We start from the raw sequence: 26560 nt of genomic DNA, 5'->3' as shown, positions 1-26560 counted from the left end.
TAGAAAGTGTAAGCAGAGTGAGCCGAAGACAGGGGGAGAAATGGAAGTGAATGAGGGTGAAGTATCTGAGGTGGTAGATGTGGTGAAGTTCTCGGAGGCCGAGAGTTGCCTTTTGGCTGATCCATTTGTGGTTTCAGGGTGGGTGAAAACAGAGTTGGGTGCGGTGAGAGTAACCAGAAGTGGTCTTGTGGTAATTGTTTGTGTTTCTGCTGGTCAGAAGGAGCAGGCGCTCCGCGTTGAACGAATGGGGGCAAGAGATGTGAATTATTTTGCTCTCAAGAAAAGGGCGCCATTGAAAGGAGTGATTACTGGGGTAGCGGTAAATGTAAACGCTGACCAACTGAAGGGGAAGATTCCCGGTGTTTGTGATGCTCGTCGTTTAGTGCGACGCAAACAGGTTGGCGTGAGTGGTGAAACAGAAGAGTTGTTGTCTGTTCTTTTGAGTTTCGATGTTGAGTCTTTGCCCGACAATATGATGTTAGGATATATAAGTTATCTTGTACGAGCTTTTATTGCCAAATACATTATGTGTGTAGGAGGGAGGTTCCTAGGTGTGAGAAGTGTGCAGAAGGGCATGAGACAAAGGAATGTGTAGCATTGGGGAAAGTAGTGGTATGTGTTAATTGTAGGGGTGCCCATGGGGCTGGGGATCAGAAATGTCCCATGCTAGAGAGGCAGGTTGAGGTCTCCAGGGTTAGAGTAGTGCAGAAGTTGTCATATGCTGAGGCAGTGAAGTAGATCTGTACCAGTACAGAGGGATAAACCAACAAGTGATATATGTTTCAGTAAGATTGGATTTTTTGCATTAATAGCAATGTTTATCAACTGTACTGCAGGGATGGAACGTAAGTCACAGAAAATGTAGGTTGTGGTGGCAGCTGCAGAGAGGTATTTGGGTGTGTGAGACTTGACGTCAGAAGAGTTACAGGGTGTAACGATCCCGGCAGTCTGAGTCGGGTCCTGTCTGTGGACTAGTTTTTCTGTTCGTGATCTCCAGTTTCCCGAGGGTTCGGGAACGCTCCGGGGAGCTCTCTTGATTTCCGCACCTGCATCCCATCAGCAATCTGCACACCTGGTCCTGATCATCACCCTTCTTAGGCTCTGGCCTAACATCCATTCCCTGCCGGATCGTTAGCCATGAACAGTAGGTTTACCAGAGTATCAGTCTTAGAGCCTAGCGTTAGTTTTGTTGTTTTTGCACCTTGTTGGTTTGTTGCTTACTTACCCCCGTTTTGTTCCATCTGCAGTCACCCGTCCGGAACCTTCATCCAACCTCTGCCTGGTGGTCGGCGGCTGCCGACCCAGGATGGGATCAACCACTGCACCCCCAACAACTAATCAACGCCGCCCGCTCTGTTCCCTGGATTATTCAGCATCACTCTTGAATTTGTAATAAACACTCACCTTCGTTTCAACTTACCTTGTCCTGGTCTGCTTCTGGGTTCTGGCTTAGCAACTCGTGACAGAACGATCCGGCCAGTAATGAACCCAGCGGACCTGGACTCTGTTCGCCATGCCATTACCCAGCAGGAGAAGATGTTGGGCCATCATAGCACGGTACTACAGGAGATCGCGTTGTCAGTTCGGAACCTTTCTACCGGTCTGACGGAGGTCCAGAACCAACGCAAGTGTCCGGTGGAGGATCCACTACCGGTTTCACCCATCTCGCCTGCCGCTTCTGAAGCTGTGTCCTTCCGTGAGCCCAAGGTTCCGACGCCGGATAAATATGAGGGGGGAGCTGGGAAGATGCCGTTCCTTCCTGATGCAGTGTGGATTAGTGTTCGATCTACAGCCCTACTCTTATGCCACAGACAAGGCTAGGATAGCCTTTGTGATTGAGTTGCTGCGTGGTCGAGCGCTGGAGTGGGCTTCAGCCGTTTGGGAACGACAGGATCCCTGCATGGCTTCATACCAGGGGTTCACGGCCGAGATGAGGAAGCTCTTCGACCATTCCGTCCGAGGGAGGGACGCAGCTAGGCGCCTGTTTTCGCTTCGCCAAGGAACTCGCAGCGTGGCCGACTTCGTGATCGAGTTCAAGACGTTGGCTGTGGAGAGTGGGTGGAATGAGGAGGCTCTGCAAGCGGCCTTTTACCAGGGTCTGTCGGAGCAGCTCAAGGATGAGTTGATCTCCTATCCGGAGCCTGGTGACCTGGACAGCTTGGTAGCCTTGTCCATTCGGGTGGATAATCGAGTCCGAGAGCGAAGGAGGGAGAAGCAATGGGTTCCGTCCAACCGATCAGCTTCTCAGGTTCCAGTCGGGTCGTCAAACTGCGCGGCTCGCTAAAGTTGGGAGGACTTTTAGCGAGCCAGTTTCGACCTCTCAATACCTCTGTCAGACCCCGTTTCCCGGCTACCCTTATGAACAGGAATCAGAGCTTAGCGATTAACGCTTTTATCGATTCAGGTGCCGATGGAAGCTTTCTAGATGCCGAGTTGGTGGAACAGCTGGGGCTTTCCAAGGAGCAATTGCCGGAAGCCATTGAAGCTACCACTCTGGACGGCAGTAGTCTGGCACGTATCACGATGAGGACTGAACCGGTTAAGATGCGGTTGTCGGGGAATCATTCTGAGATGATTTCATTCTTCATTCTGCCGTCTTCCCATGTTCCTCTGGTCCTTGGATACCCCTGGCTGAAGGAACACAATCCCACGTTCGATTGGGTGACGGGCAAGGTAACGAGTTGGAGCCTTGATTGTCATGCTAACTGTCTCAAGACCGCCTGCCCCCATTCGGTTCCCAGTCAGGTGATTGAGGCTAAACCCCCCAGATTTGTCCCTGGTTCCCGAGACATATCACGATTTGGGGAAGTTTTCAGTAAGCAGAAGGCTCTGTCACTCCCTCCCCACCGACCATATGATTGTGCCATCAACCTGTTCCCTGGAGCTGTCTACCCCAAGGGAAGGTTATACAGTATCTCCCGACCTGAACGTGAGGCTTTGGAGACCTACATCAAGGAGTCCCTAGCTGCTGGTCTCGTTCGTCCCTCGTCATCACCCCTGGGGGCAGGATTCTTCTTTGTGGGTAAGAAGGATGGCTCTCTTCGACCGTGTATTGATTATCGGGGGTTGAATGACATCACGGTCAAGAACAAGTATCCCCTGCCCTTGATGAGTTCTGCCTTCGACTCCTTACAGGGTGCTACGGTGTTCACCAAGCTAGACCTACGCAATGCGTATCACATGGTCCGGATCAGAGAGGGGGACGAGTGGTTGACGGGTTTCAATACACCGATGGGTCACTTCGAGTATCAGGTGATGCCGTTTGGACTGACCAATGCTCCAGCGGTATTCCAGAGTATGGTGAACGACGTCCTGAGAGATATGATCGGTCTCTTTGTGTTTGTTTACCTGGATGACATTCTGATCTTCTCGAAGGAACCTTCCGACCACGTCCAGCATGTCCGGCAGGTTCTGCAGCGATTGTTGGAGAATCGCCTGTTCGTGAAGGCCGAGAAGTGCGAGTTTCACGCCCACACGACATCCTTTCTCGGGTACATCATCTCCAGGGGAGAGATTAGGATGGACCAGGAGAAGGTTAGAGCGGTTCTGGAATGGGCCCAGCCCGGTACGAGATTGCAGCTCCAGAGATTTTTGGGGTTTGCGAATTTCTACCGCAGATTCATCCGGGATTACAGCCGTGTGGCCGCTCCGTTAACTGCCTTGACTTCCAGTATCAGGACCTTCAAGTGGAATCCGGAGGCGGATCGAGCGTTTCTGGATTTGAAGAGGCGATTCACCAACGCACCGATTCTCTCTCAACCGGACACGGCCCGTCAGTTCGTCGTTGAAGTGGACGCGTCTGATGTGGGAGTTGGCGCCATCCTGTCGCAGCGATGCTCCACGGACAGTAAACTCCATCCCTGCGCCTACTACTCTCGTCGCCTTTCGCCTGCGGAGAGGAATTACGATGTGGGTAACCGGGAGCTTCTCGCGGTGAAACTTGCCTTGGAGGAGTGGCGCCACTGGTTGGAGGGGGCGGAGCAACCGTTTATTGTCTGGACTGACCACAAGAATCTTGCTTACGTGCAATCGGCTAAACGTCTCAACTCCCGTCAGGCCAGGTGGGCGTTGTTTTTCGGACGATTCAAGTTTTCCCTGACGTTCCGACCTGGATCTAAGAACGGCAAGGTGGACGCCTTGTCCCGGATGTTCTCCAAGACGGAGGAGAGTGGGTCCAAGACCGAGACAATTCTCCCCCGGAACTGCGTCGTGGGAGCAGTTATGTGGAGGATTGAGGAGGAGGTGCTGGCGGCCCTTCGGACTCAGCCCGGTCCCGGTAACGGTCCACCCGGTCGGTTGTTTGTGCCTGAGTCGGTTCGTCCTGCTGTCCTCAAATGGTCCCACGCCAGCAAGATGGCTTGTCACCCTGGCGTGGCTCGGACAATGGCGTTTCTTCGCAGACGCTTTTTGGTGGCCTGCCATGGCCGAGGATACTCGGGGTTTTGTTGCTGCCTGTCCAGTGTGTGCGCAGAATAAGAGTACCAATCGGCCCAGCTCTGGACTACTTCACCCCCTTCCTATTCCCCGGCGACCATGGTCGCATCTGGCCCTGGACTTCGTCACTGGGTTGCCCGCTTCTGAGGGGAACACGGTCGTTCTGACTATCGTGGACAGATTCAGCAAGTTCGCCCACTTTGTGCCAATTGCCAAGCTTCCCTCTGCCTCGAGACGTCCGAGATCCTGGTTAGGGAGGTTTTCAGGGTCCACGGTTTGCCCAGTGATATCGTTTCCGACCGTGGCCCTCAGTTTACCTCTGCTGTCTGGAAGTCCTTCTGTTTGGCCATTGGAGCTACAGTCAGTCTCACATCTGGTTTTCACCCCCAATCCAATGGTCAGGCGGAGAGAGCCAACCAGAAGATGGAATCCACGCTACGCTGCCTGGTCTCTTCCAACCCCACCTCCTGGGTCTCTCAGTTGCCTTGGGTTGAGTATGCCCACAATACTCTCCCTACATCTGCCACTGGGATGTCTCCCTTCCAGTGCCTGTATGGCTACCAACCTCCCCTGTTCCCTTCTCAGGAGAAGGAGCTCTCAGTGCCTTCTGTTCAGGCCCATATTCGTCGTTGCCACCGGACCTGGCATCGGGCCAGAAAGGCACTCCTTAGAGTTTCGGACCGGTATCAGCTCCAGGCGAATCGTCGCCGGATCCCCGCTCCCACCTATACCATCGGAGATAGGGTTTGGTTGGCCACACGGGATCTTCCGTTACGGACTGAGTCTAGGAAGTTGTTACCGAAGTTCATTGGTCCGTTTGTGGTGGAGAAGGTGATCAATCCAGTGGCAGTTCGACTCAAACTACCGAGGACGCTCAGAGTCCATCCCACCTTTCATGTCTCCTGCCTCAAGCCTGTTTTCCTCAGTCCTCTGTTGCCTCCTCCGCCTCCCCCTCCTCCTCCTCGGATGATCGGAGGTGGTCCTGCCTACACGGTGCGACGCATCATGGATTCCAGACGGCGGGGCCGGGGTTTCCAGTATCTCGTGGACTGGGAGGGGTATGGTCCTGAAGAGAGGAGTTGGATTCCGCGGCGACAGATCCTAGATGCTGACCTCATCCGTGACTTCTACCGCCTCCATCCTGGCGCTCCGGGGAGTCCGCCCGGTGGCGTTTGGCCGGAGGGGGTACTGTAACGATCCCGGCAGTCTGAGTCGGGTCCTGTCTGTGGACTAGTTTTTCTGTTCGTGATCTCCAGTTTCCCGAGGGTTCGGGAACGCTCCGGGGAGCTCTCTTGATTTCCGCACCTGCATCCCATCAGCAATCTGCACACCTGGTCCTGATCATCACCCTTCTTAGGCTCTGGCCTAACATCCATTCCCTGCCGGATCGTTAGCCATGAACAGTAGGTTTACCAGAGTATCAGTCTTAGAGCCTAGCGTTAGTTTTGTTGTTTTTGCACCTTGTTGGTTTGTTGCTTACTTACCCCCGTTTTGTTCCATCTGCAGTCACCCGTCCGGAACCTTCATCCAACCTCTGCCTGGTGGTCGGCGGCTGCCGACCCAGGATGGGATCAACCACTGCACCCCCAACAACTAATCAACGCCGCCCGCTCTGTTCCCTGGATTATTCAGCATCACTCTTGAATTTGTAATAAACACTCACCTTCGTTTCAACTTACCTTGTCCTGGTCTGCTTCTGGGTTCTGGCTTAGCAACTCGTGACACAGGGTGTGTTAAGTGGTGGTGTCACATCCTTTCTGGCTGTTGGCCTGAAGTAGGACTAAATAGATTTAAATAGTGGAGTATAGTGTTGTTTTTTTGTGTGAGTGTAGTGTGAGATGGTAGGGTATTTATTATATTTTTTTCAACCAAAGTATAAGGGAGTTATACTCCAGTCTAGTAGGTTGCGGTAATGCAACATTTATTGGATGCCAACCGCCGTTAAACCTCATCAAAGAAGAAGAAGAAGAATAATTTAATTTGGGGTGTTAGGGTGCATGGAGGAGTTTTCTTTTTGACAGCTTCACGGAAGATGGCGGAAGCGGATGATGAAGTGGAATCTGAATACAATGGTGGTAGAATCAAGGAGAATTGGAGTATTGTTAAAAAGAATGGAAAACGGAGCAAAGTAGGGTACAGTGATGAGAATGACCCTTCGTATCTAGTAGGAGTACGGTTTGTTAATAAGGAGCAGCTGAGCAGAGTACCAATCTTGAAGAAACCATTTGAGTTATCCAAACTGGTGGAGAGAGTGCTGGGTAAAGTGAAGGATGTGAGGATCACAAAAGGCGGGCTTGTTTTGATCTTTTGTGATTCTGCGGAACATAATTTTTTTTTTTTTTTTGAAGGAACGTGTATTGTGTCTTAATCGATTTGATAAGTTTGAAGTGTTGTGTGTGTCGCTTCGGAACAGGGCACCGCTTAAGGGGGTTATATCTAGCGTTTTGTGGGAAGTTGATTTGGAAGAGATTCCTGGAGTGATTGAAGCACGTCAGAGGAATGGGGTAAAAGTGAAGAGTTCTGTTCTTTGAAATGGAGTCTCTCCCTAATGAAGTGCGGTTAGGGTATATTAACTACAGAGTTAGAGCATTTATTACATTTACATTTTAGTCATTTAGCAGACGCTCTTATCCAGAGCGACTCACAGTTAGTGAGTGCATACATTTTCCATACTGGCCCCCCGTGGGAATCGAACCCACAACCCTGGCGTTGCAAGCGCCATGCTCTACCAACTGAGTTACAGGAGGCCATTTATCCCAAGAACAATGCAGTGTGAACATTGTAAAGCTTTTGGTCATGTAGAAAGTGTTTGCAGAAGGGAGAAGCCGAGATGTACAAGATGTGGAAAAGATCATATTATGTTTTATAAAAGTGAAGAAAATGTGACATGTAATTGCGGTGGGAATCATGAAGCCACATCTTCTGAATGCCCCACAAGGGTAAAGGAGAATGAGGTGGCCAAAGTCAGGGTTGTACAGAGCATTTCATATGCAGAAGTTGTGAAAAGGGTTGAGGGTTTGAATGTTGCGCCAGAAGAGTCCATGGTAGTGGATAGGCCTTCACTGCAGTCTGCAGGGGTTGTCTTACACCAAGAGGATCCTGACATTTTAAAGGTTAAATAGGTGGACTTTGTGGCCTTTATCGCAATGGTGATAAATGGTACTGCCAAGGTGGAGAAAAGATCTAGGAAGATTGAAATCATTGTGATTCAGGCGGAGCGGTTCCTGGGGCTGAAAGATTTCACAGCAAAGGAGTTACATGGAATATTAGCAAAAGCCGTACCACTATCTCAGGTCCTAGAGCCTGAGAAGGGAGATATGGAGAACTAAAAGAAGGAAGAAGTGGGAGTTTTGTTTGTTTTGGCAATTTACTATTTTTATTAGGGTGGATTGTTAGAATCACTATTAAGGATGGATTTATTTATTTAAAAAAAAAGTATTAAAAAAAGGTTTCAAACCGTCCAGTTGGTGGCGGCAATACAATTTTTGGATGTAGTCCGCCATAAAACCCACAGAAGAAGAATTTAATTCACGGAACTATACAATTAAACGACACTTTCTGCACGGACCCAATTTGCTGTGAACAGGAGGAATCATGGCGTTCAACTTTGGCGGCGCTGCCACCAACCCCGCAAGTAAGGAGATATTTCCATCTAGTAATATCGAATTTATTAGAAAACACTTTATTTTACTATCATTAGCGGAGATTGCGCTGGACCGATGGATATGATTTCATTTAATTTACGTGCGCTACAGCTAACGAAACCACAAAATTAAAAAAAAGGCGGCCTGGACTGCAGGTCTAGCCAGCTAGCTAACTAGAATGTTCATACACTAGTTATCTAGTCAGGTTGTATTAACTATTCTCACATAAATGGAGAATAATCGATTTAAGTCAGATAGCTTGCTATTTAAACTGCCAGTTGTAAGTTTTCAAATATAGCTAACTAGCAAAGCTAACTACACTAGCTACCTAGTCGTCAGCAACATTCTGTTGAATCCCTTATGTTGCGGACGAAGCTAGTGTAGGGACGTCAAACATTCAGCCTTCTGCACAGACGCTTTAGTCTAGAGCGCCTGGTTAAATTGTGTTTAGGATACTTATTTAATCTCTAAAAACGAGTGAAGAATATAGCTATGTGATTTAAAAAAATCTGAGTTTGCTTCATTTACTATTACCCTAAATTAAGATATTGAATTATTTTACCATATCTATATTACGCTACTTTCCATGATGTTGAGATTATGTGTTACTACATTACACAAACTGACGTTTTGACCTCATTGAATTAGGGGGAATTACACGTCCTTTTTACCTCGGATTGGTGATGTTAGTATGAACGTCTTTAGTCAACACAATGACACTATCAATTGCTTAAAACAGATCAATATCTTTGGTTTTGTATGTTGATTTTGTCATGTGCTGGGGTTTGCAGGACTTTCTCCAATGGCACGCATAAATTTAGCCTCGTCCCGCAACTAGACATTTAAATTACCATTTATATTAACAATTTTGACTTTTAATGTTACAGATGGCTAGTTGCAGAAAGATCCCTAGCTGTAAACTATTTGGATTCACATTTTTTATTTTATTTTACGTCAGAGGCATTTCCATCATCTCTAGGAACACTACTTACCCATCGTCGGGTTGATTGTGTCCCTCGCTGTCAAATAAGCGTTAAAAACACGTTTTATATCCAGGGTGTTCCATTCCTACGATTAGTATTCACATTTTCCACCGGAAACACTCTTCTACATCTAGTGGCTGCAAAAAGAGAGACCCCGTAGAACGGTCTCAGTTCTGCCACCGATGGTCGACTGCTTGAAGGCATGCGACACAGACACACTGTCCCTAAAAAAAAGTGTTTTTCATTCAATGATGTCATAGGCCAGTACAATTTAGAGGCTAGTGTTTTTCCATCACTTAACGAAAAACCATGGAGGACATAGACACCATATTAGACGGCCTTGCGAAACATCCACTTAAAGAAGGGCAGAGGAGAGCATTAAAGACCCTCGCATTAGGGAGAAATGTCTTTGCTGTTCTCCGTACAGGATTTGGCAAACGTGCCTGCTTTGGACTGTTTGGAGATTTGATGGACAAGGTAAACTGAATCACTTTTGAGAATTCCTTAATGTCAGGAATATAAAATACCAATTCATTTAGTGTTAACCTACATCTATTTAAAACATGTATTACACCGTCTACTAATAAAGTAGAGTACAGTTTAAATACTATTTTTAATGCCAATGTAGTAGCAGATTTAGTTGGATTTAGTTTTGTTTTTATATAATAATGCATGTCTAATACATTTGTATTGATTTTAATATCTGATTAACTCATGCAATTACGTCTTCATCCAGGGAAAAAACATTTTGTGATTGTCGTAATTCCCTTGAAAGCACTGACAACGGAAACCAAAGTATGTTGTATAAAATAAATACATATTAAGATGTTAAACACAAACAATTTATATTACAGGACTCTCTCATACTATTATTTTCCTCCAGATATCCTTGATGGAGAGGTCACTCTTGTCTACATGTCCCCAGAAAGCATGTTCCTGCTGACATGGTGGTACTGGTTTAAATCTATAAAGGAGATAATGTATTTTAGCAATGCATGAAGTCCATTGTATGATCACATGGTATGTATGCAATGATTACAATTATTTATTCTATTCACAAAACAATTTTGCTAGAGCAAACCCTCACTCAGCCCTTTCAAACTCTGTGTGATTCCTCCTGACCAGAGTGTACAGTAGGGGGTTGTAAACTCGCCACTTCAAATTTCTTGCACTTGTCAAACTGAATAATGTTAGGGGCCCTCTGAGTGTGCAAATCACACACTCCCAGTAACTTCAAGAGTGAGCGGGATTCAAACAATAGTGATTTAAACTACATAGGCTTAGAAACAGACTTAACACATTTTCTTCTCGTCTACATTTAAAGGGGATCAACATTCGGAGAAGTATACAGCTAGGTTCCACACATTCTCTGCATCCTGACTGCACCAGTGTTGCTGTTGATAGCAACAGAATAACTAGTTTCAGATGTATTACACTACACAGACTGCATATGATGAGAATCTGTGGAAATGATCACTGAACTACCCAACCGGTAATGCCATACGTCTCTTTGCAGTACAATAGTATTCAAGAAAAAGCAGTTTTATGAGTATAGATTCCATGCACACAAATTTGGTATTGCATGACGTTGGTTTCATTTCCTAATTCCACAGGCCAAACATTCATATCTCAATCAATCAATAAGTGTAATAATAATAATATGCCATTTAGCAGACACTTTTATCCAAAGCGACTTACAGTAAATATGTCTAAATAGTGTTAGTCACTATACTTTTATTTTAATATGTTTACAACGCTGTAGATTAATTCTTTTTTGAAAATATTTATTTCATGTGTGCATGACTATCACATCTGTAACCAGAGTTTACGGCAAGCTGATGAAAGAACTGGGAGATGGGGCTTGGATCGATAATAATTGCATACAGGAGAACAAGCTTGTCGACATGCACCACATCCATACGGACGCGCGCACTCAGCAGATGATGGTGTCTACATTTGCCAGGCAAGACTGCACCATCCGCTGTTTTATTGCTACAGTGGCTTTTGGACTTGTCGTACAGGTTTAAGGAAAGTGATGCGCTGGGGGCCATCCAAAGACCTTATGAATTAGAGATGGGCAACCGGGAAAGGCCTCAATGTACAGCTACCCCTACTCGGTCCAAACAAAACAGATACAGAAGAACATGATAGACCTGATCAACAACGCTTCGCAGGACATCTATTTGAGGAAGACGATACGGCAGTATTTTTTTCTGTCAGACATGGGGAGAGAAGCGTTAGTATCAGCATATGACTAACCGTATTGTTGCTGTGTGTGATGCCAGAGGTCAGTAATATTTTGCTCAGTTCGTTTTGGGGTATCGTTACTGTTATTCATTTAGGAAATTAAAGAGGCAGTTATGACTGTTTTATCCTGCTGTATTAAGGTCACGCCAGTGGTCCGTCTCACCTCCAAGGCTCCTCGTCATCTAGCTAATTTTCTGTGGATTCCTGATACTTCTTGTGATGTTGAACTTGTTATTTTCGTGTTCTAACGATAACTTCATTCTATTTTGCAGTGCACACACTTGTGGAGATGGTAGGATGATGAAAGGAGGAACGTCCACAGCCATTTAGGCCACCGTCGAAGATGACGGAAGTTCACCTTGCTGTAATGGGCAAATCTAAGTGCCAACAGGAGGAACTTGTTTCAATGCTCCCGACTGATGTGTATGTGCTTCATCTGGAAATGCATGTTGCTGATTGTTACGAAGAGAATGCATACATGTTGATATCTACAAAGTCTTGTGGCTGTAGTTTAATCCTCAGTTAACAATAAATGGATTGGTTAGTATGAAATTACATTAATAGCTGTATTTACTGTTTAATGTCCATTCATTATGTGTAATGGATTAATAGTGACTATTGACAGTGAAACATTTAGGTCTGTCACCCGACAATTTTTTTAAATTGGTGACCGAAAGTCGTCTGTTCGATTGCTCTAAATTTTTAAACGTGTATTCTTCCAAATACAGACACACCCTACAGTGGGGGGAAAAAGTATTTAGTCAGCCACTAATTGTGCAAGTTCTCCCACTTAAAAAGATGAGAGAGGCCTGTAATTTTCATCATAGGTACACGTCAACTATGACAGACAAAATGAGGAAAATAAATCCAGAAAATCACATTGTAGGATTTTTTATGAATTTATTTGCAAATTATGGTGGAAAATAAGTATTTGGTCAATAACAAAAGTTTTTCAATACTTTGTTATATACCCTTTGTTGGCAATGACACAGGTGAAATGTTTTCTGTAAGTCTTCACAAGGTTTTCACACACTGTTGCTGGTATTTTGGCCCATTCCTCCATGCAGATCTCCTCTAGAGCAGTGATGTTTTGGGGCTGTCGCTGGGCAACACGGACTTTCAACTCCCTCCAAAGATTTTCTATGGGGTTGAGATCTGGAGACTGGCTAGGCCACTCCAGGACCTTGAAATGCTTCTTACGAAGCCACTCCTTCGTTGCCCGGGTGGTGTGTTTGGGATCATTGTCATGCTGAAAGACCCAGCCACGTTTCATCTTCAATGCCCTTGCTTATGGAAGGAGGTTTTCACTCAAAATCTCACGATACATGGCCCCATTCATTCTTTCCTTTACACGGATCAGTCGTCCTGGTCCCTTTGCAGAAAAACAGCCCCAAAGCATGATGTTTCCACCCCCATGCTTCACAGTCGGTATGGTGTTCTTTGGATGCAACTCAGCATTCTTTGTCCTCCAAACACGACGAGTTGAGTTTTTACCAAAAAGTTCTATTTTGGTTTCATCTGACCATATGACATTCTCCCAATCCTCTTCTGGATCATCCAAATGCACTCTAGCAAACTTCAGACAGGCCTGGACATGTACTGGCTTAAGCAGGGGGACACGTCTGGCACTGCAGGATTTGAGACCCTGGCGGCGTAGTGTGTTACTGATGGTAGGCTTTGTTACTTTGGTCCCAGCTCTCTGCAGGTCATTCACTAGGTCCCCCTGTGTGGTTCTGGGATTTTTGCTCACCGTTCTTGTGATCATTTTGACCCCACGGGGTGAGATCTTGCGTGGAGCCCCAGATCGAGGGAGATTATCAGTGGTCTTGTATGTCTTCCATTTCCTAATAATTGCTCCCACAGTTGATTTCTTCAAACCAAGCTGCTTACCTATTGCAGATTCAGTCTTCCCAGCCTGGTGCAGGTCTACAATTTTGTTTCTGGTGTCCTTTGACAGCTCTTTGGTCTTGGCCATAGTGGAGTTTGGAGTGTGACTGTTTGAGGTTGTGGACAGGTGTCTTTTATACTGATAAGTTCAAACAGGTGCCATTAATACAGATGCCAATTTACCTTACCATTTCTACCGATCTGCGTGCCAGATATGGTTTTCATATGCACATTTTTGTAAAAGTTTCATTTAATTTATATCTTCATATCTCAATCATTTGTATTTATGAAGGATCCCCACACTTCCTGGGGTCCAGCAAAATTAAGGCAGTTATAATTTCTTTTAAACATTACAATACATTCACAGATTTCACAACACACTGTGCCCTCAGTCCCCTACTCCACCACTACCACATATCTACAATACAAAATCCATGTCTATGCGTGTGTATAGTGCGTATGTTATCGTGTGTATGCATGTGTCTCTGCCTATGTTTGTGTTGCTTCACAGTCCTCGCTGTTAAAAATGTATATTTGTATTTTTTTTAGATCTATTTTTACTGCTTGCATCAGTTACTTAATGTGGAATAGAGTTCCATGTAGTCATGGCTCTATGTAGTACTGTGTGCCTCCCATAGTCTGTTCTGGATTTGGGCATTGTGAAGAGACCTCTTGTGGGGTATGCATGGATGTCAGTAGTTTAAACAGACAGCTCGGTCATGTCAATACCTCTCACAAATACAAGTATTGATGAAGTCAATCACTCCTCTTTGAGCTAGGATTGACATGCATATTATTGTTAGCTGTCTGTACATCCAAGGGCCAGCCATGCTGCCCTGTCCTGAGCCAATTGCAATTTTCCTAAATCCCTTTTTGTGGCACCTGACCACATGACTGAACAGTAGTCCAGGTGCGACAACTAGGGCCTGTAGGACCTGCCTTGTTGATAGTGCTGTTAAGAAGGTAGATCAGCGCTTTATTATGGACAGACTTCTCCCAATCTTTTTAACTTTTTAACAAAGTGTGGAAAAAGTAAAGGGGTCTGAATACTTTCCGAAGGCACTGTGTGTGTGTGTGTGTGTGTGTGTGTGTGTGTGTGTATGTATGTATGTATGTGTACAGTACCAGTCAAGTTTGGACAACTACTCATTTGAGGGTTTTCTTTATTTTTACTATTTTCTACATTGTAGAATAATAGTGAAGACATCGAAACTATGCAATAACACATATGGAATCATGTAGTAACCAAAGAAATGCTAAACAAATCAAAATATATTTGATATCAAAGTAGCCACCCTTTTGCCTTGATGACAGCTTTGCACACTCAACTAGTTTCATGAGGTAGTCACCTGGAATGCATTTAAATTAACAGGTGTGCCTTGGAAGTTTAATTTGTGGAATTTCTTTCCTTAATGCGTTTGAGCCAATCAGTTGTGTTGTGAAAAGGTAGGGGTGGTATACAGAAGATTAGCCCTATTTGGTAAAATACCAAGTCCATAATATGGCAAGAACAGCTCAAATAAGGAAAGAGAAACGACAGTCAATCATTATTTTAAGATGTAGGTCAGTAAATCCGGAAAATATCAAGAACATTGAAAGTTTCTTCAAATGCAGTCGCAAAAACCATCCAGCGCAAAATGAAACTGGCTCTCATGAGGACCACCACAGGAAAGGAAGACCCAGAGTTACCTCTGCTTTAGAGGATAAGTTCATTGGAGTTACCAGCCTGAATAAATACTTCACAGAGTTCAAGTAACAGACACATCTCAACATCAGCTGTTCAGAAGAGACTGCGTGAATCAGGCCTTCATGGTCGAATTGCTGCAAAGAAGCCTCTGCTAAAGGACACATAAGAAGAAGAGACTTGCTTAGGCCAAGAAACACGAGCATTGGTCATTAGACCGGTGGAAATCTGTCCTTTTGTTCTGAGTCCAAATGTGAGATTTTTGGTTCCAACCGCCGTGTCTTTGTGAGATGCAGAGTAAGTGAATGGATGATCTCCGCATGTGTGGTTCCCACCGTGAAGCATGGAGCAGGAAGTGTGATTGTGTAGGGGTGCTTTTGCTGGTGACCCTGTTGGTAATTTCTTTAGAATTCAAGGCACACTTAACCATCATGGCTTCTGCAGCGATATGCCATCCCATCTGGTTTGGGCTTAGCGGGACTCATTTGTTTTTCTACAGGACAATGACCCAACACACCTTTTGTTATTTTAATTTTTTTTAAATATTTTTTTTTTTTTGTTGGGTTGAGGTGTCATTTAGCAGACGCTCTTATCCAGAGCGACTTACATGAGCAATTAGGGTTAAGTGCCTTGCTTAAGGGCACATCGACAGATTATTCACCTAGTCGGCTCGGGGATTAGAACCAGCGACCTTTCGGTTACTGGCACAACGCTCTTACCCACTAAGCTACCTGCCGCCCCGGCTGTGTAAGGCCTATTTGACCAAGAAGGAGAGTGATGGAGTGCTGCATCAGATGTCCTGGCCTCCACAATCCCCCGACCTCAACCCAATTGAGATGGTTTGGGATGTGTTGGACGGCAGAGTGAAGGAAAAGCAGCCACCAAGTGCTCAGCATGTGTGAACTCCTTCAAGACTGTTGGAAATGCATTCCAGGTGGAGCTGGTTGAGAGAATGCCAAGAGTGTGCAAAGCTGTCATCAAGGCAAAGGGTGGCTACTTTGAAGAGTATAAAATGTATTTAGATTTTAACACTTTTTTGGTTACTACATGATTACATGTGTTATTTCATAGTTTTGATGTCTTCACTGTCATTCTACAATGTAGGAAATAGTAAAAATAAAGAAAAACCCTTGAATGAGTAGGTGTGTCCAGACTTTTGATTGGTGCTGTATATACAAATGCTAATCCTTTATTCATTGTGTTGAGTGGACTTGTAGTTACACACGTACGTCCTCTTTCCATCTCTTGACCAGTTGTTAATGGTCCACAAGCATTCTGTCAACAAAGCTAGTGAAACGGCTTAATGGAAAATAGTAATTAGTAAATGTTTTCTTTCTCAATGTCAAATTGGTGAAAAATCTATATAATTACCTTTGCCTTTTAATATTATTATTATAATAAATAACAATTAAAATACATTTTAGTTTAGAACAGTACCAATGTAACACAAGCTGTTTCCATTTTTAGTAGCTCTCTTAATGCATATACATATTTGTATTGCACTAATAAATCCTGCGCTTTGACTAAAGGACCAACATGTCAGGTCCTTGTTTTTCCCCCCTCTATGTACTGTTTGTTGATTGAGAACTAAGGCAAAGATGGCACAAAAAAATCCTTTGGATCATTTAGCTTTCTTCACAAATTCTTCTTCGCAATTATAACAATGACTTGTCCCCAACATCTCTAATCTATACCGTCATTGTTGACAATGGACAAAATGGCACGAAAACAGCCTTGCATGACATCGAGTCAAACAAAATGTATTAGGGACATTGTGTTGGTGTCGCATGCCTTCAAGCAGTACATTGACAGTGTTTAAACACCAATTCGTTTTAATTTTATTTTTACTATTGGTGAAAACTGAGCCCGTTTTCTACGGGGTCTCTGCTTTTCGCAGCCACTAGATAGATGTAGAAGAAGCGAGTGTTTTCTGGTGGAAAATGTCAATACTAATCATAGCAATGGAACACCCTGGATAAAATGTGTTTAACTCTTATTTAGCGAGGGACACGTTCAACATGACGATTGGTAAATAGTGTTCCTAGAGGTTATGGAAATGCCTCTTGACAGTATTTTTGTGAATCTGAATAGTTTACAGTTGGTTAATCAATGACTCCATGCTAGAGACCTTTCCGCAAGTAGCCATCTTTAACATTAAAAGTCAAAGTCAAAATTGCAAATATAAATGATAATTTAAATGACTAGTTGCGAGATTAAGTTAGGATAATTTGGGTGGTCTTTCTATAAAAGTCGCTGGCCACACACCAATACACGGATTTGAAAGTTAACCAACCTATCACATAAATAGCAGCCAACCATTGTCACTGTTGAAATCCTATGGCGGGTCGTGATTCGTTATCTAACAGAAAGTTGTTTGTTCCCTTTTCCGTGATTGAAGCCTCCCAAAATCAACATCCGCCATTCCAAACTAAAGATGGACGCTTTCAACAAATTCGCATCTAACCAACCATGTATAGGTTATTCCAAGTTTCTGTGTGGCCTTTGAATAGTGTTAATTTAAACAGCGTTACACCCCAAACGTTTGCCCCCTGTTCTATTGATTTCAGCGTGATCTCGATGGAAGTGATTAACCCACTTGAAACAAAAAACAACGTTTTTGAAGTGTTGCAATCTGTCTTCTACAAATTATCTTTTAACCAGTGACGTACACATTATTCCCAGAATCCGTGTGGTTTTTGAGCTGTTCGTTTTAACAGGACATGCAACCTCGTATCCCCCCTCTCACGCAATTGATTTCAACGTGATAATCGATAGGAGTGATGCACAAAGCAGTGTTGCATTTCTCTTTCTGTATTGGTGACCCCCCGTATAAAAATGCAACATTCCAAAATGTAGCAAACTGTTCTGCAGGTTGTCCTTTAACTCAGATGCAGTTGCCCATGGCGGCATCAACTTTATCCACTCCTCATAACATTCCACTGTCTGACTACATATTTTGTTGTTGGTCAAGGCACTTCCGGATTATCATTTGGTTCATTTGCTGCCAAAACAACAGCACCCTCAGCTTTTGGCTTTGCCATGACCACCACCAGTGCCTCATCAGGATTTGGTAGTAAGTTCATACCTCTGCTCATTTTCAAGGCACAGCTGCTTCCCCATTCCCCAAAACGCATTCTCATCACTCAGAATAAGAGTAATCTGCTAACTAGCTAGGCTACTTGCTTGAGAATGTAGACTGGTGTAGAGGTTTCTCAAATAATCCCAGGCTGAGTAAACAGTAGCTCAACCAAGTTCAGCACAGTCCATAGGAGCAATAGAATACTTATGCTGCAATTTCCTAAACCTATGCTGAATAAAGGAGGGTGCTTTATCCAACAAAGATCTACTTTTGTAGTCTAGCTATTAATGACCTTTATGATTGCAAATAAAGCAGATCACTCTGCCAGCACCCCACAAAAGACTTGATGATAAAACGGTAACAGGACCTTGAGAAATGTGGTGGAGCATGATAAATAATTTCCCTCCTTATCTAGTTGGCAAGAATGATGAGACAAGGTTCACTGGCAGTATTCTAAAACCACTGTTTAGGCCCTGGGGACTGTCTTGCGTCTTGATTGGGGCTCTGTGAAATACATGGGTGGCGAAAGGAAAGGGAATAGAATTCTGGCAAAGCAAAGGAAGACTTAAAATGTTCTGACTCAACAGCAGTAAACACATTGCAATGGCCCTGGCTCTGGCCCCACAGACCTTCACTGATTCATGTAGGTGAAGGGGCATTTTAAACTGCTCTTTCTCCTCTCCCTGGTGAGTTTGTTGTGGTTCTTCTTCCCAATTTGTAAAGACAAAGCATTGTCTTCCTGGGTACAGCAGGTCTTGCAGCCCCTGGTTTCGGGACCACCACCACTGCTGCGGCACCCGCTGGCTTCGGCGGCTTCGGCACCACCACCACAGGTAAGATTGGGACACTCACTATCCACTACATCAGTGTTTGACACAGTTACGCCGACTAGGCTAACTAACCAGCCAACTAGCCTTGTCCCAGATCTGTTTGTGCTCTTGCGTACTCCGTTGTCATTGACAAGCCAAATATGGCATGATGATGTTTGGCATGACAATTCCATAAAGAGTTTAGTCTTTTTAGACAAACTGGTTGCCTCCCACAGTATACAAATGTTCCAGCTTAACATGTCTGTACATGTACAATGTCAGTTTGGCATAGAGGAAAGGTCAGAGTTGGGACATTCAGCTTTCTTAACGTCACTGCTTTATCTGCTTGTTGCCCTAGCGTAAACATCTCCCAGACACAAAATAGTAGCTAGCAAGATGGAGATCACGGAGGTTATTTTTAATGCATTTTACTAGTTTGCGTCAACTACCTTCACTGAAACAACTGCATAGGTTTTGCCTGCAAACTTTGGTTTCGAATTGCGACATTCTGGCATATCTGCCTATGGTACGTTTTTCATGAGCTCAATTCCTGCCTACATTTTAAGCCCAGTCTACCCAAACTCGTGATTTGTTGGGAGAGTTGTCTGTTTTTGAAGAGAACCCGCCCAGGGAATTTTTCTGTTTTCGTTTTCGACGTTGCCAAGAGAATACTTAATGTTTCACAGACCTAGTGCTGTTGCTGCCCTTGGTCTGGGATTTCTGAGACTATAAGGAGTTGGCAAGAGAGTAGAAACAGACTGGCACCCAGTCTACCAGTCAACCACATAAGTGTGTGAAATGTGGTTACTACTAAATAACCAGCCAACTACACCAGTGTATTCAACATACTACTAGTAGCCTACTAAGTAACTGACTGACTAACCGAGCAGGGAGTTGAGGTTTGCGGCTGTTAATTAGTTTCAGTTGCATCTCCTAGGCTTAGTAATTCCTTCAACTGAAAACATCACTGTTGGGGCTCGTCTATTATGAAGCTACCGGGCATTCTCTTGTACATACAATGTGTTTTAAGCTTTATCCCACTGTGGTACTGTCGCTGTGCTCTTCTCTACACTAACCCTCCTCTGCACCCCTCTCTCTCTCTCTCGCTGCCTGCCTGTTGGCTGCAGGATTTGGGGGGCTGGGAGCCGGGAGCACCACGTCTGGTGGGTTTAGTTCTGGGGGGTTTGGATTAAATGCAGCAGCTCCCAACGCGGCTGCAGTCAGCTTTAATGTTGGGGGCTTTGGTGCAGCTACCACAGCAGCCACTGTGTTCAATTTTGGTAATAGCCTGGCTAGCGCAGGTAGATGCCTTTCTAAAATTAATCAGTCAATCCGTCCAGTATGTCCACAGCACACATTTGTCCTCTCCATTTCTCCCTACACGATTGTCTTATTTTGGTGTGGTGTTTTTGTATATCTCCATCTCACCCTATGCATATGTTAAATGATCATCTAAAGATGTTAATCTTCAGATGTTTTGCATGTTGCCTGTTTTGGATACATCCGCTATCCACTACAACAGCCTTTGTCAGCACAGTCCCTGTGTCAAACTAGTGGGGCCTAATTATGGAGTTGGGAAAGGCTGTGCTTGATTATGTTTTGTGGAATATATTATGTGTTTCTTTCTTATCACATTTGCCTGAATCTGTTAGGCCACTGTTTGCCTGGCAGACACATGACATGTTCTGTGTTATTTATCCGGAGTATTTATCCTCTCCACTCTGAAAAAGCATTAGGGACCCTCTCCCATAGAGAAATCGATTGATCTCTATGCCCTCTCATCTTCCTTTCCATTATCCATCCATCCATGCTTTGTTACCTCTCTGATGGTGTGGTTTGTGTTGCTCAGGTGCTTTTGGGGGTTTTGGGACAACCACTACATCCGCTGCTGCGCCTGGGTCCACTTTCAGCTTCGCCGCTCCTGCAAGCACAACAGGTCAGGACTATGGAACTCGCCTGATGCCTGGCCCTGGGCTGGGGTTGGGCTGGGTACAGACGGAGAGAGCCAGGGCAGGAACTGCCTTGTCCCACTCTGCTTGCTCTTCTGCTATTCTGCATGGCAACTACTAGATGGTGCATTCTACCATAACATTTTATCTCCTCGCCATAGCCTCTCCCGATACTAGCATTCCATTCTCAAATTACCAACACACTATAACCCTAACCTAAGATTCTTACTAAGCCTCTCCAAAATACTCAGCAAATCCTTATATTTTCCATTTAATGATTTTATTGATATTCTTTCTGCTTCCAGGAGGACTGTTTGGTAATACCCAGAATAAGGGATTTGGGTTCTCCTCTGGGCTGGGCACTGGTACTACCACTGCAGCTGGGTTTGGAACAGGTCTGGGGACAACTCTAGGAGGTGGATTTGGTGGCTTCAATATCCAGCCACAGCAGCAACAGCAAGGTAAGAGGTCGTGTACATAAATAGTTGTAGTTCCTCTGGCTAAGAGCAGGGGTGAATCTCAAAAGTCCTTCCTCAATTCCTAGGGTCCTCTCCTCGCCTCCTTAACCTTAGAGGGAACAGAAGATCCAATGATTTGAGACTGAGACGAGGAGAGAGAATGCAAGGAGGAATCAAGGAAAGATTATTGCGATTGACCCCTGGTGTATGCAAACCAAACAAGTTATGTTTTGTTAGGATAGCTAAGTTTTCTTTTGTCTTGCGCTATGTAGGAAGCTTTTTTGGGCAGCAGGCCCAAGCCCCGGCCCAGTCTAATCAGCTCGTCCACACAGCTAACGCCCTGTCTGCCCCCACCCTGCTGGGGGACGAGAGAGATGCCATCCTGGCCAAGTGGAATCAGCTCCAGGCCTTCTGGGGAACAGGCAAGGGCTACTTCAACAACCAACTGCCCCCTGTAGACTTCACACAGGAGAACCCTTTCTGCAGGTTCAAGGTAATGCCTCGTATGACCATTTTGCAGGCATATTTTGACATATTAAGTGTTTTGTATTATGTTAATAAAGCAAATTGCTGTTTAATCTTGAAAACTAGTTGTCACATGTTAACCAGGTTCTGTGTACTATTCCTTTGTTCTTACGGTCTTCAGGTAACTGCAGTGGTGCAGACCAATCTTTCGGAGTTCAATTAACTGTCACAAATAGGCCTGCTAAAGAGAGACCAGCAAAGTTCTGTCTAGAGAATACAAAGGACATAAACTGCTAGTTTATCATATCTGTGTGTCTTCCAGGCGGTGGGCTACAGCTGTATCCCAGGCAGTAAGGATGAGGATGGTCTGGTTGTCCTGGCCCTCAATAAGAAGGAGGCTGATGTCCGTAGCCAACAGCAGCAGCTGGTTGAGTCTCTACACAAGGTGCTGGGAGGGAACCAGACTCTCACCGTCAATGTAGAGGGAGTCAAAGCCCTGCCTGATGACCAGTGAGTAGTAGTAGACACTACCAGACAGTCTATGGGTACACAACTGAGAATGTACAGTATGTACAATGGTTAAATCTATCATGTTGACCTCATGAACTGTCAGTCCTTGCATCCATTGCTCAATCTATGAACCTATTGACAGTGGTTACATTTCTCCAACCCCATTACTCACTTTTATAGCAAACCAAGTGGCAGGGTTGCCATTTTCTTGTTTTTCAAATTAGTGCGCATTTAGAAGCCCTCTGTAAGTTTGTCTGTGTAAGACTGAATACCTGTCTTTGTCTCTTTCTAGGACGGAGGTGGTGATCTATGTGGTGGAGCGTTCTCCTAACGGCACATCTAAGAGGATCCCAGCTACAACACTGTACAGCTATGTAGAGCAGGCTAACACCAAGGCCCAGCTCACACAGCTAGCAGTTTTCATGTCTGTTACACGCACTGAGCTCTCACCAGCACAGCTCAAACAGCTGCTGGCGAATGCACCAGCAGGTATGTTTGATTGTGTGTGTCCTCCCCATACTCTCTGCTCTCAGCTCCATCACAACTAAGTTAATTGAGTCGTTTTGTTGAGAGCATGGTCGTGTTCCCCGGCTCAGATATTGCTGACGCATGCCAGATTGTACAATGCCTGAATACGTATTTTCCGTATCAGCTAACCACATGTTATAGCAATCTAGAGCCCGACGGCACAGTCGACGATCTGACACGCGACCATTGGTTGACGCATGCAACGTCTGAGCAGGGGAACAAGACCCATGTCTTTTAGATGTCCAACCAGATGTCTATTGTACAACAGCTGTGGCTTCATGGATTTCAGTTTGGTTTCATTTAATAGTTTATTGAAACACCAGCATATGGACTATTTGGTCCACATGTAGCACTAAGAATGTAACTGTTGTATATGACTCATTTTTGTTACTTGTTTTCAGGTGTGGATCCCATCATTTGGGAACAGGCAAAGGTAGATAACCCTGATGCTGACAAGTAAGTTGTTCAATGTGAATCAAGGTTCTTAAGAGCTTGTAATCATTACCTCTTCTGAGCTAGACGATAATTTTGAAACTGTATATGGAACTGATGATATTCGTAATCCTACAGGTTGATCCCCGTCCCCATGGTTGGTTTCAAAGAACTGCTCCGCAGACTGAAAATTCAGGACCAGATGACCAAACAGCACCAGTCCAGAGTAGACGTGAGTCCTGCCTCTACAATTGCCCTGCTTACCCGTACACATATGCGGCCTGCTTCTAAAAGTGTTATAAAAGAGGGTAGATGGATATGGAATTTGAAGGACCATAACATGAATAAAGAAACCTTAGGTTGCTGGTTCTTATCCAGCTTGAAGGACCGTGCAAAGGAGACTGGTAGACTGATCTGGCTACTAAGACCAATCCAGGAGGGGAGCTGTGTGATGCTGGCCTTCATTACACCTTTACTGTACTGCCTCACATGCTTCTCAGTAGCCTCCTTTATGCTATTGGATGGTTCCTCCAATTTAGTTATGTACATGTTTCCTGTGGTCTTTCACCAGATCATCTCCAATGACATCAGTGAATTGCAGAAGAACCAGGCAACAACAGTGGCTAAGATCGCTCAATACAAGAGGAAGCTGATGGATCTCTCTCACAGAGTACTACAGGTACGTGACATACATAATAATGAAGTCAAGTCATCTGGCTGTTGTTAGTTGGTACAGCGGTATGCGTGTGTGAACATGCCAACAGAATATCATGAAGTAAACCTTTATCTTGATAAAATGAACTATTTAGCTATGTGTGTGTGTATAATAGGGCTGACGCCAATTAGTCGATTGTTTGGTCGTTAGGCTGTTGGTCGACCAAGATTTGTTTTAGTCGAGCAGTTATATACAGTGTGTGTGTGTGTGTGTGTGTGTGTGTGTGTGTGTGTGTGTGTGTGTATACACTGCTCAAAAAAATAAAGGGAACACTAAAATAACACATCCTAGATCTGAATGAATGAAATAATCTTATTAAACTTTTTTCTTTACATAGTTGAATGTGCTGACAACAAAATCACACAAAAATTATCAATGGAAATCAAATTTATCAACCCATGGAGGTCTGGATTTGGAGTCACCCTCAAAATTAAAGTGGAAAACCACACTACAGGCTGATCCAACTTTGATGTAATGTCCTTAAAACAAGTCAAAATGAGGCTCAGTAGTGTGTGTGGCCTCAACATGCCTGTATGACCTCCCTACAACGCCTGGGCATGCTCCTGATGAGGTGGCAGATGGTCTCCTGAGGGATCTCCTCCCAGACCTGGACTAAAGCATCCAACTCCTGGACAGTCTGTGGTGCAACGTGGCGTTGGTGGATGGAGCGAGACATGATGTCCCAGATGTGCTCAATTGGATTCAGGTCTGGGGAACGGGCGGGCCAGTCCATAGCATCAATGCCTTCCTCTTGCAGGAACTGCTGACACACTCCAGCCACATGAGGTCTAGCATTGTCTTGCATTAGGAGGAACCCAGGGCCAACCGCACCAGCATATGGTCTCACAAGGGGTCTGAGAATCTCATCTCGGTACCTAATGGCAGTCAGGCTACCTCTGGCGAGCACATGGAGGGCTGTGCGGCCCCCCAAAGAAATGCCACCCCACACCATGACTGACCCACGCCAAACCGGTCATGCTGGAGGATGTTGCAGGCAGCAGAACATTCTCCACGGCGTCTCCAGACTGTTACGTCTGTCACGTGCTCAGTGTGAACCTGCTTTCATCTGTGAAGAGCACAGGGCGCCAGTGGCGAATTTGCCAATCTTGTTGTTCTCTGGCAAATGCCAAACGTCCTGCACGGTGTTGGGCTGAAAGCACAACCCCCACCTGTGGACGTCGGGCCCTCATACCACCCTCATGGAGTCTGTTTCTGACCGTTTGAGCAGACAAATGCACATTTGTGGCCTGCTGGAGGTCATTTTGCAGGACTCTGGCAGTGCTCCTCCTGCTCCTCCTTGCACAAAGGCGGAGGTAGCGGTCCTGCTGCTGGGTTGTTGCCCTCCTACGGCCTCCTCCACGTCTCCTGATGTACTGGCCTGTCTCCAGGTAGCGCCTCCATGCTCTGGACACTACGCTGACAGACACGGCAAACCTTCTTGCCACAGCTCGCATTGATGTGCCATCCTGGATGAGCTGCACTACCTGAGCCACTTGTGTGGGTTGTAGACTCTGTCTCATGCTACCACTAGAGTGAAAGCACCGCCAGCATTCAAAAGTGACCAAAACATCAGCCAGGAAGCATAGGAACTGAGAAGTGGTCTGTGGTCACCACCTGCAAAACCAGTCCTTTATTGGGGGTGTCTTGCTAATTGCCTATAATTTCCACCTGTTGTCTATTCCATTTGCACAACAGCATGTGAAATGTATTGTCAATCAGTGTTGCTTCCTAAGTGGACAGTTTGATTTCACAGAAGTGTGATTGACTTGGAGTTACATTGTGTTGTTTAAGTGTTCCCTTTATTTTTTTGAGCAGTGTATGTATATATATGTGTGTGTGTGTGTGTGTATATGTATATGTGTATGTATATATATATATATATATATATACACACACACAGTGAGGGGGAAAAAGTATTTGATCCCCTGCTGATTTTGTACGTTTGCCCACTGACAAAGACATGATCAGTCTATAATTTTAATGGTAGGTTTATTTGAACAGTGAGAGACAGAATAACAACAAAAAAATCCAGAAAAACGCATGTCAAAAATGTTATGAATTGATTTGCATTTTAATGAGGGAAATAAGTATTTGACCCCTCTGCAAAACATGACTTAGTACTTGGTGGCAAAACCATTGTTGGCAATCACAGAGGTCAGACGTTTCTTGTAGTTGGCCACCAGGTTTGCACACATCTCAGGAGCGATTTTGTTCCAATCCTCTTTGCAGATCTTCTCCAAGTCATTAAGGTTTCGAGGCTGACGTTTGGCAACTCGAACCTTCAGCTCCCTCCACAGATTTTCTATGTGCTTAAGGTCTGGAGACAGGCTAGGCCACTCCAAGACCTTAATGTGCTTCTTCTTGAGCCACTCCTTTGTTGCCTTGGCCGTGTGTTTTGGGTCATTGTCATGCTGGAATACCCATCCACGACCCATTTTCAATGCCCTGGCTGAGGGAAGGAGGTTCTCACCCAAGATTTGACAGTAGATGGCCCTGTCTATCGTCCCTTTAATGCGGTGAAGTTGTCCTGTCCCCTTAGCAGAAAAACACCCCCAAAGCATAATGTTTCCACCTCCACGTTTGACGGTGGGGATGGTGGTGTTGGGGTCATAGGCAGCATTCCTCCTCCTCCAAACACGGCGAGTTGAGTTGATGCCAAAGAGCTCGATTTTGGTCTCATCTGACCACAACTCTTTCACCCAGTTCTCCTCTGAATCATTCAGATGTTCATTGGCA

At 45.0% G+C, this 26560-nt stretch overlaps 1 protein-coding gene across 9 annotated transcripts in view; it reads left to right on the top strand.

Annotated features, from left to right (window-relative positions):
* The first annotated feature begins 7973 nt into the window (after window positions 1-7973).
* Window positions 7974-26560, top strand: part of nup54 (nucleoporin 54) — a 23140-nt gene continuing 4553 nt past the window's right edge. Inside the window, exons 1-12 of one of the 9 annotated variants that reach the window (XM_041898809.1) lie at window positions 7980-8068; window positions 17851-17952; window positions 18711-18791; window positions 19895-19930; window positions 20617-20703; window positions 21022-21177; window positions 21447-21667; window positions 21962-22149; window positions 22442-22638; window positions 23079-23133; window positions 23248-23341; window positions 23681-23788. In XM_041898809.1, the coding sequence (XP_041754743.1) occupies window positions 8029-8068; window positions 17851-17952; window positions 18711-18791; window positions 19895-19930; window positions 20617-20703; window positions 21022-21177; window positions 21447-21667; window positions 21962-22149; window positions 22442-22638; window positions 23079-23133; window positions 23248-23341; window positions 23681-23788 (1365 nt within the window). In that variant the 5' untranslated portion in view covers window positions 7980-8028. Of the gene's footprint in view, window positions 8069-10846; window positions 11732-17850; window positions 17953-18359; window positions 18602-18707; window positions 18792-19894; window positions 19931-20616; window positions 20704-21021; window positions 21178-21446; window positions 21668-21961; window positions 22150-22441; window positions 22639-23078; window positions 23134-23247; window positions 23342-23680; window positions 23789-26560 lie in introns of those variants that run through there. The other 8 variants (XM_041898808.1, XM_041898812.1, XM_041898811.1 and 5 more) reach the window with 8 other exon arrangements.

Source organism: Coregonus clupeaformis, chromosome 15 (genome assembly GCF_020615455.1).
Source record: "Coregonus clupeaformis isolate EN_2021a chromosome 15, ASM2061545v1, whole genome shotgun sequence".
NCBI lineage: Eukaryota > Metazoa > Chordata > Actinopteri > Salmoniformes > Salmonidae > Coregonus > Coregonus clupeaformis.
This window is presented reverse-complemented; position numbering and strand designations above follow the sequence as displayed.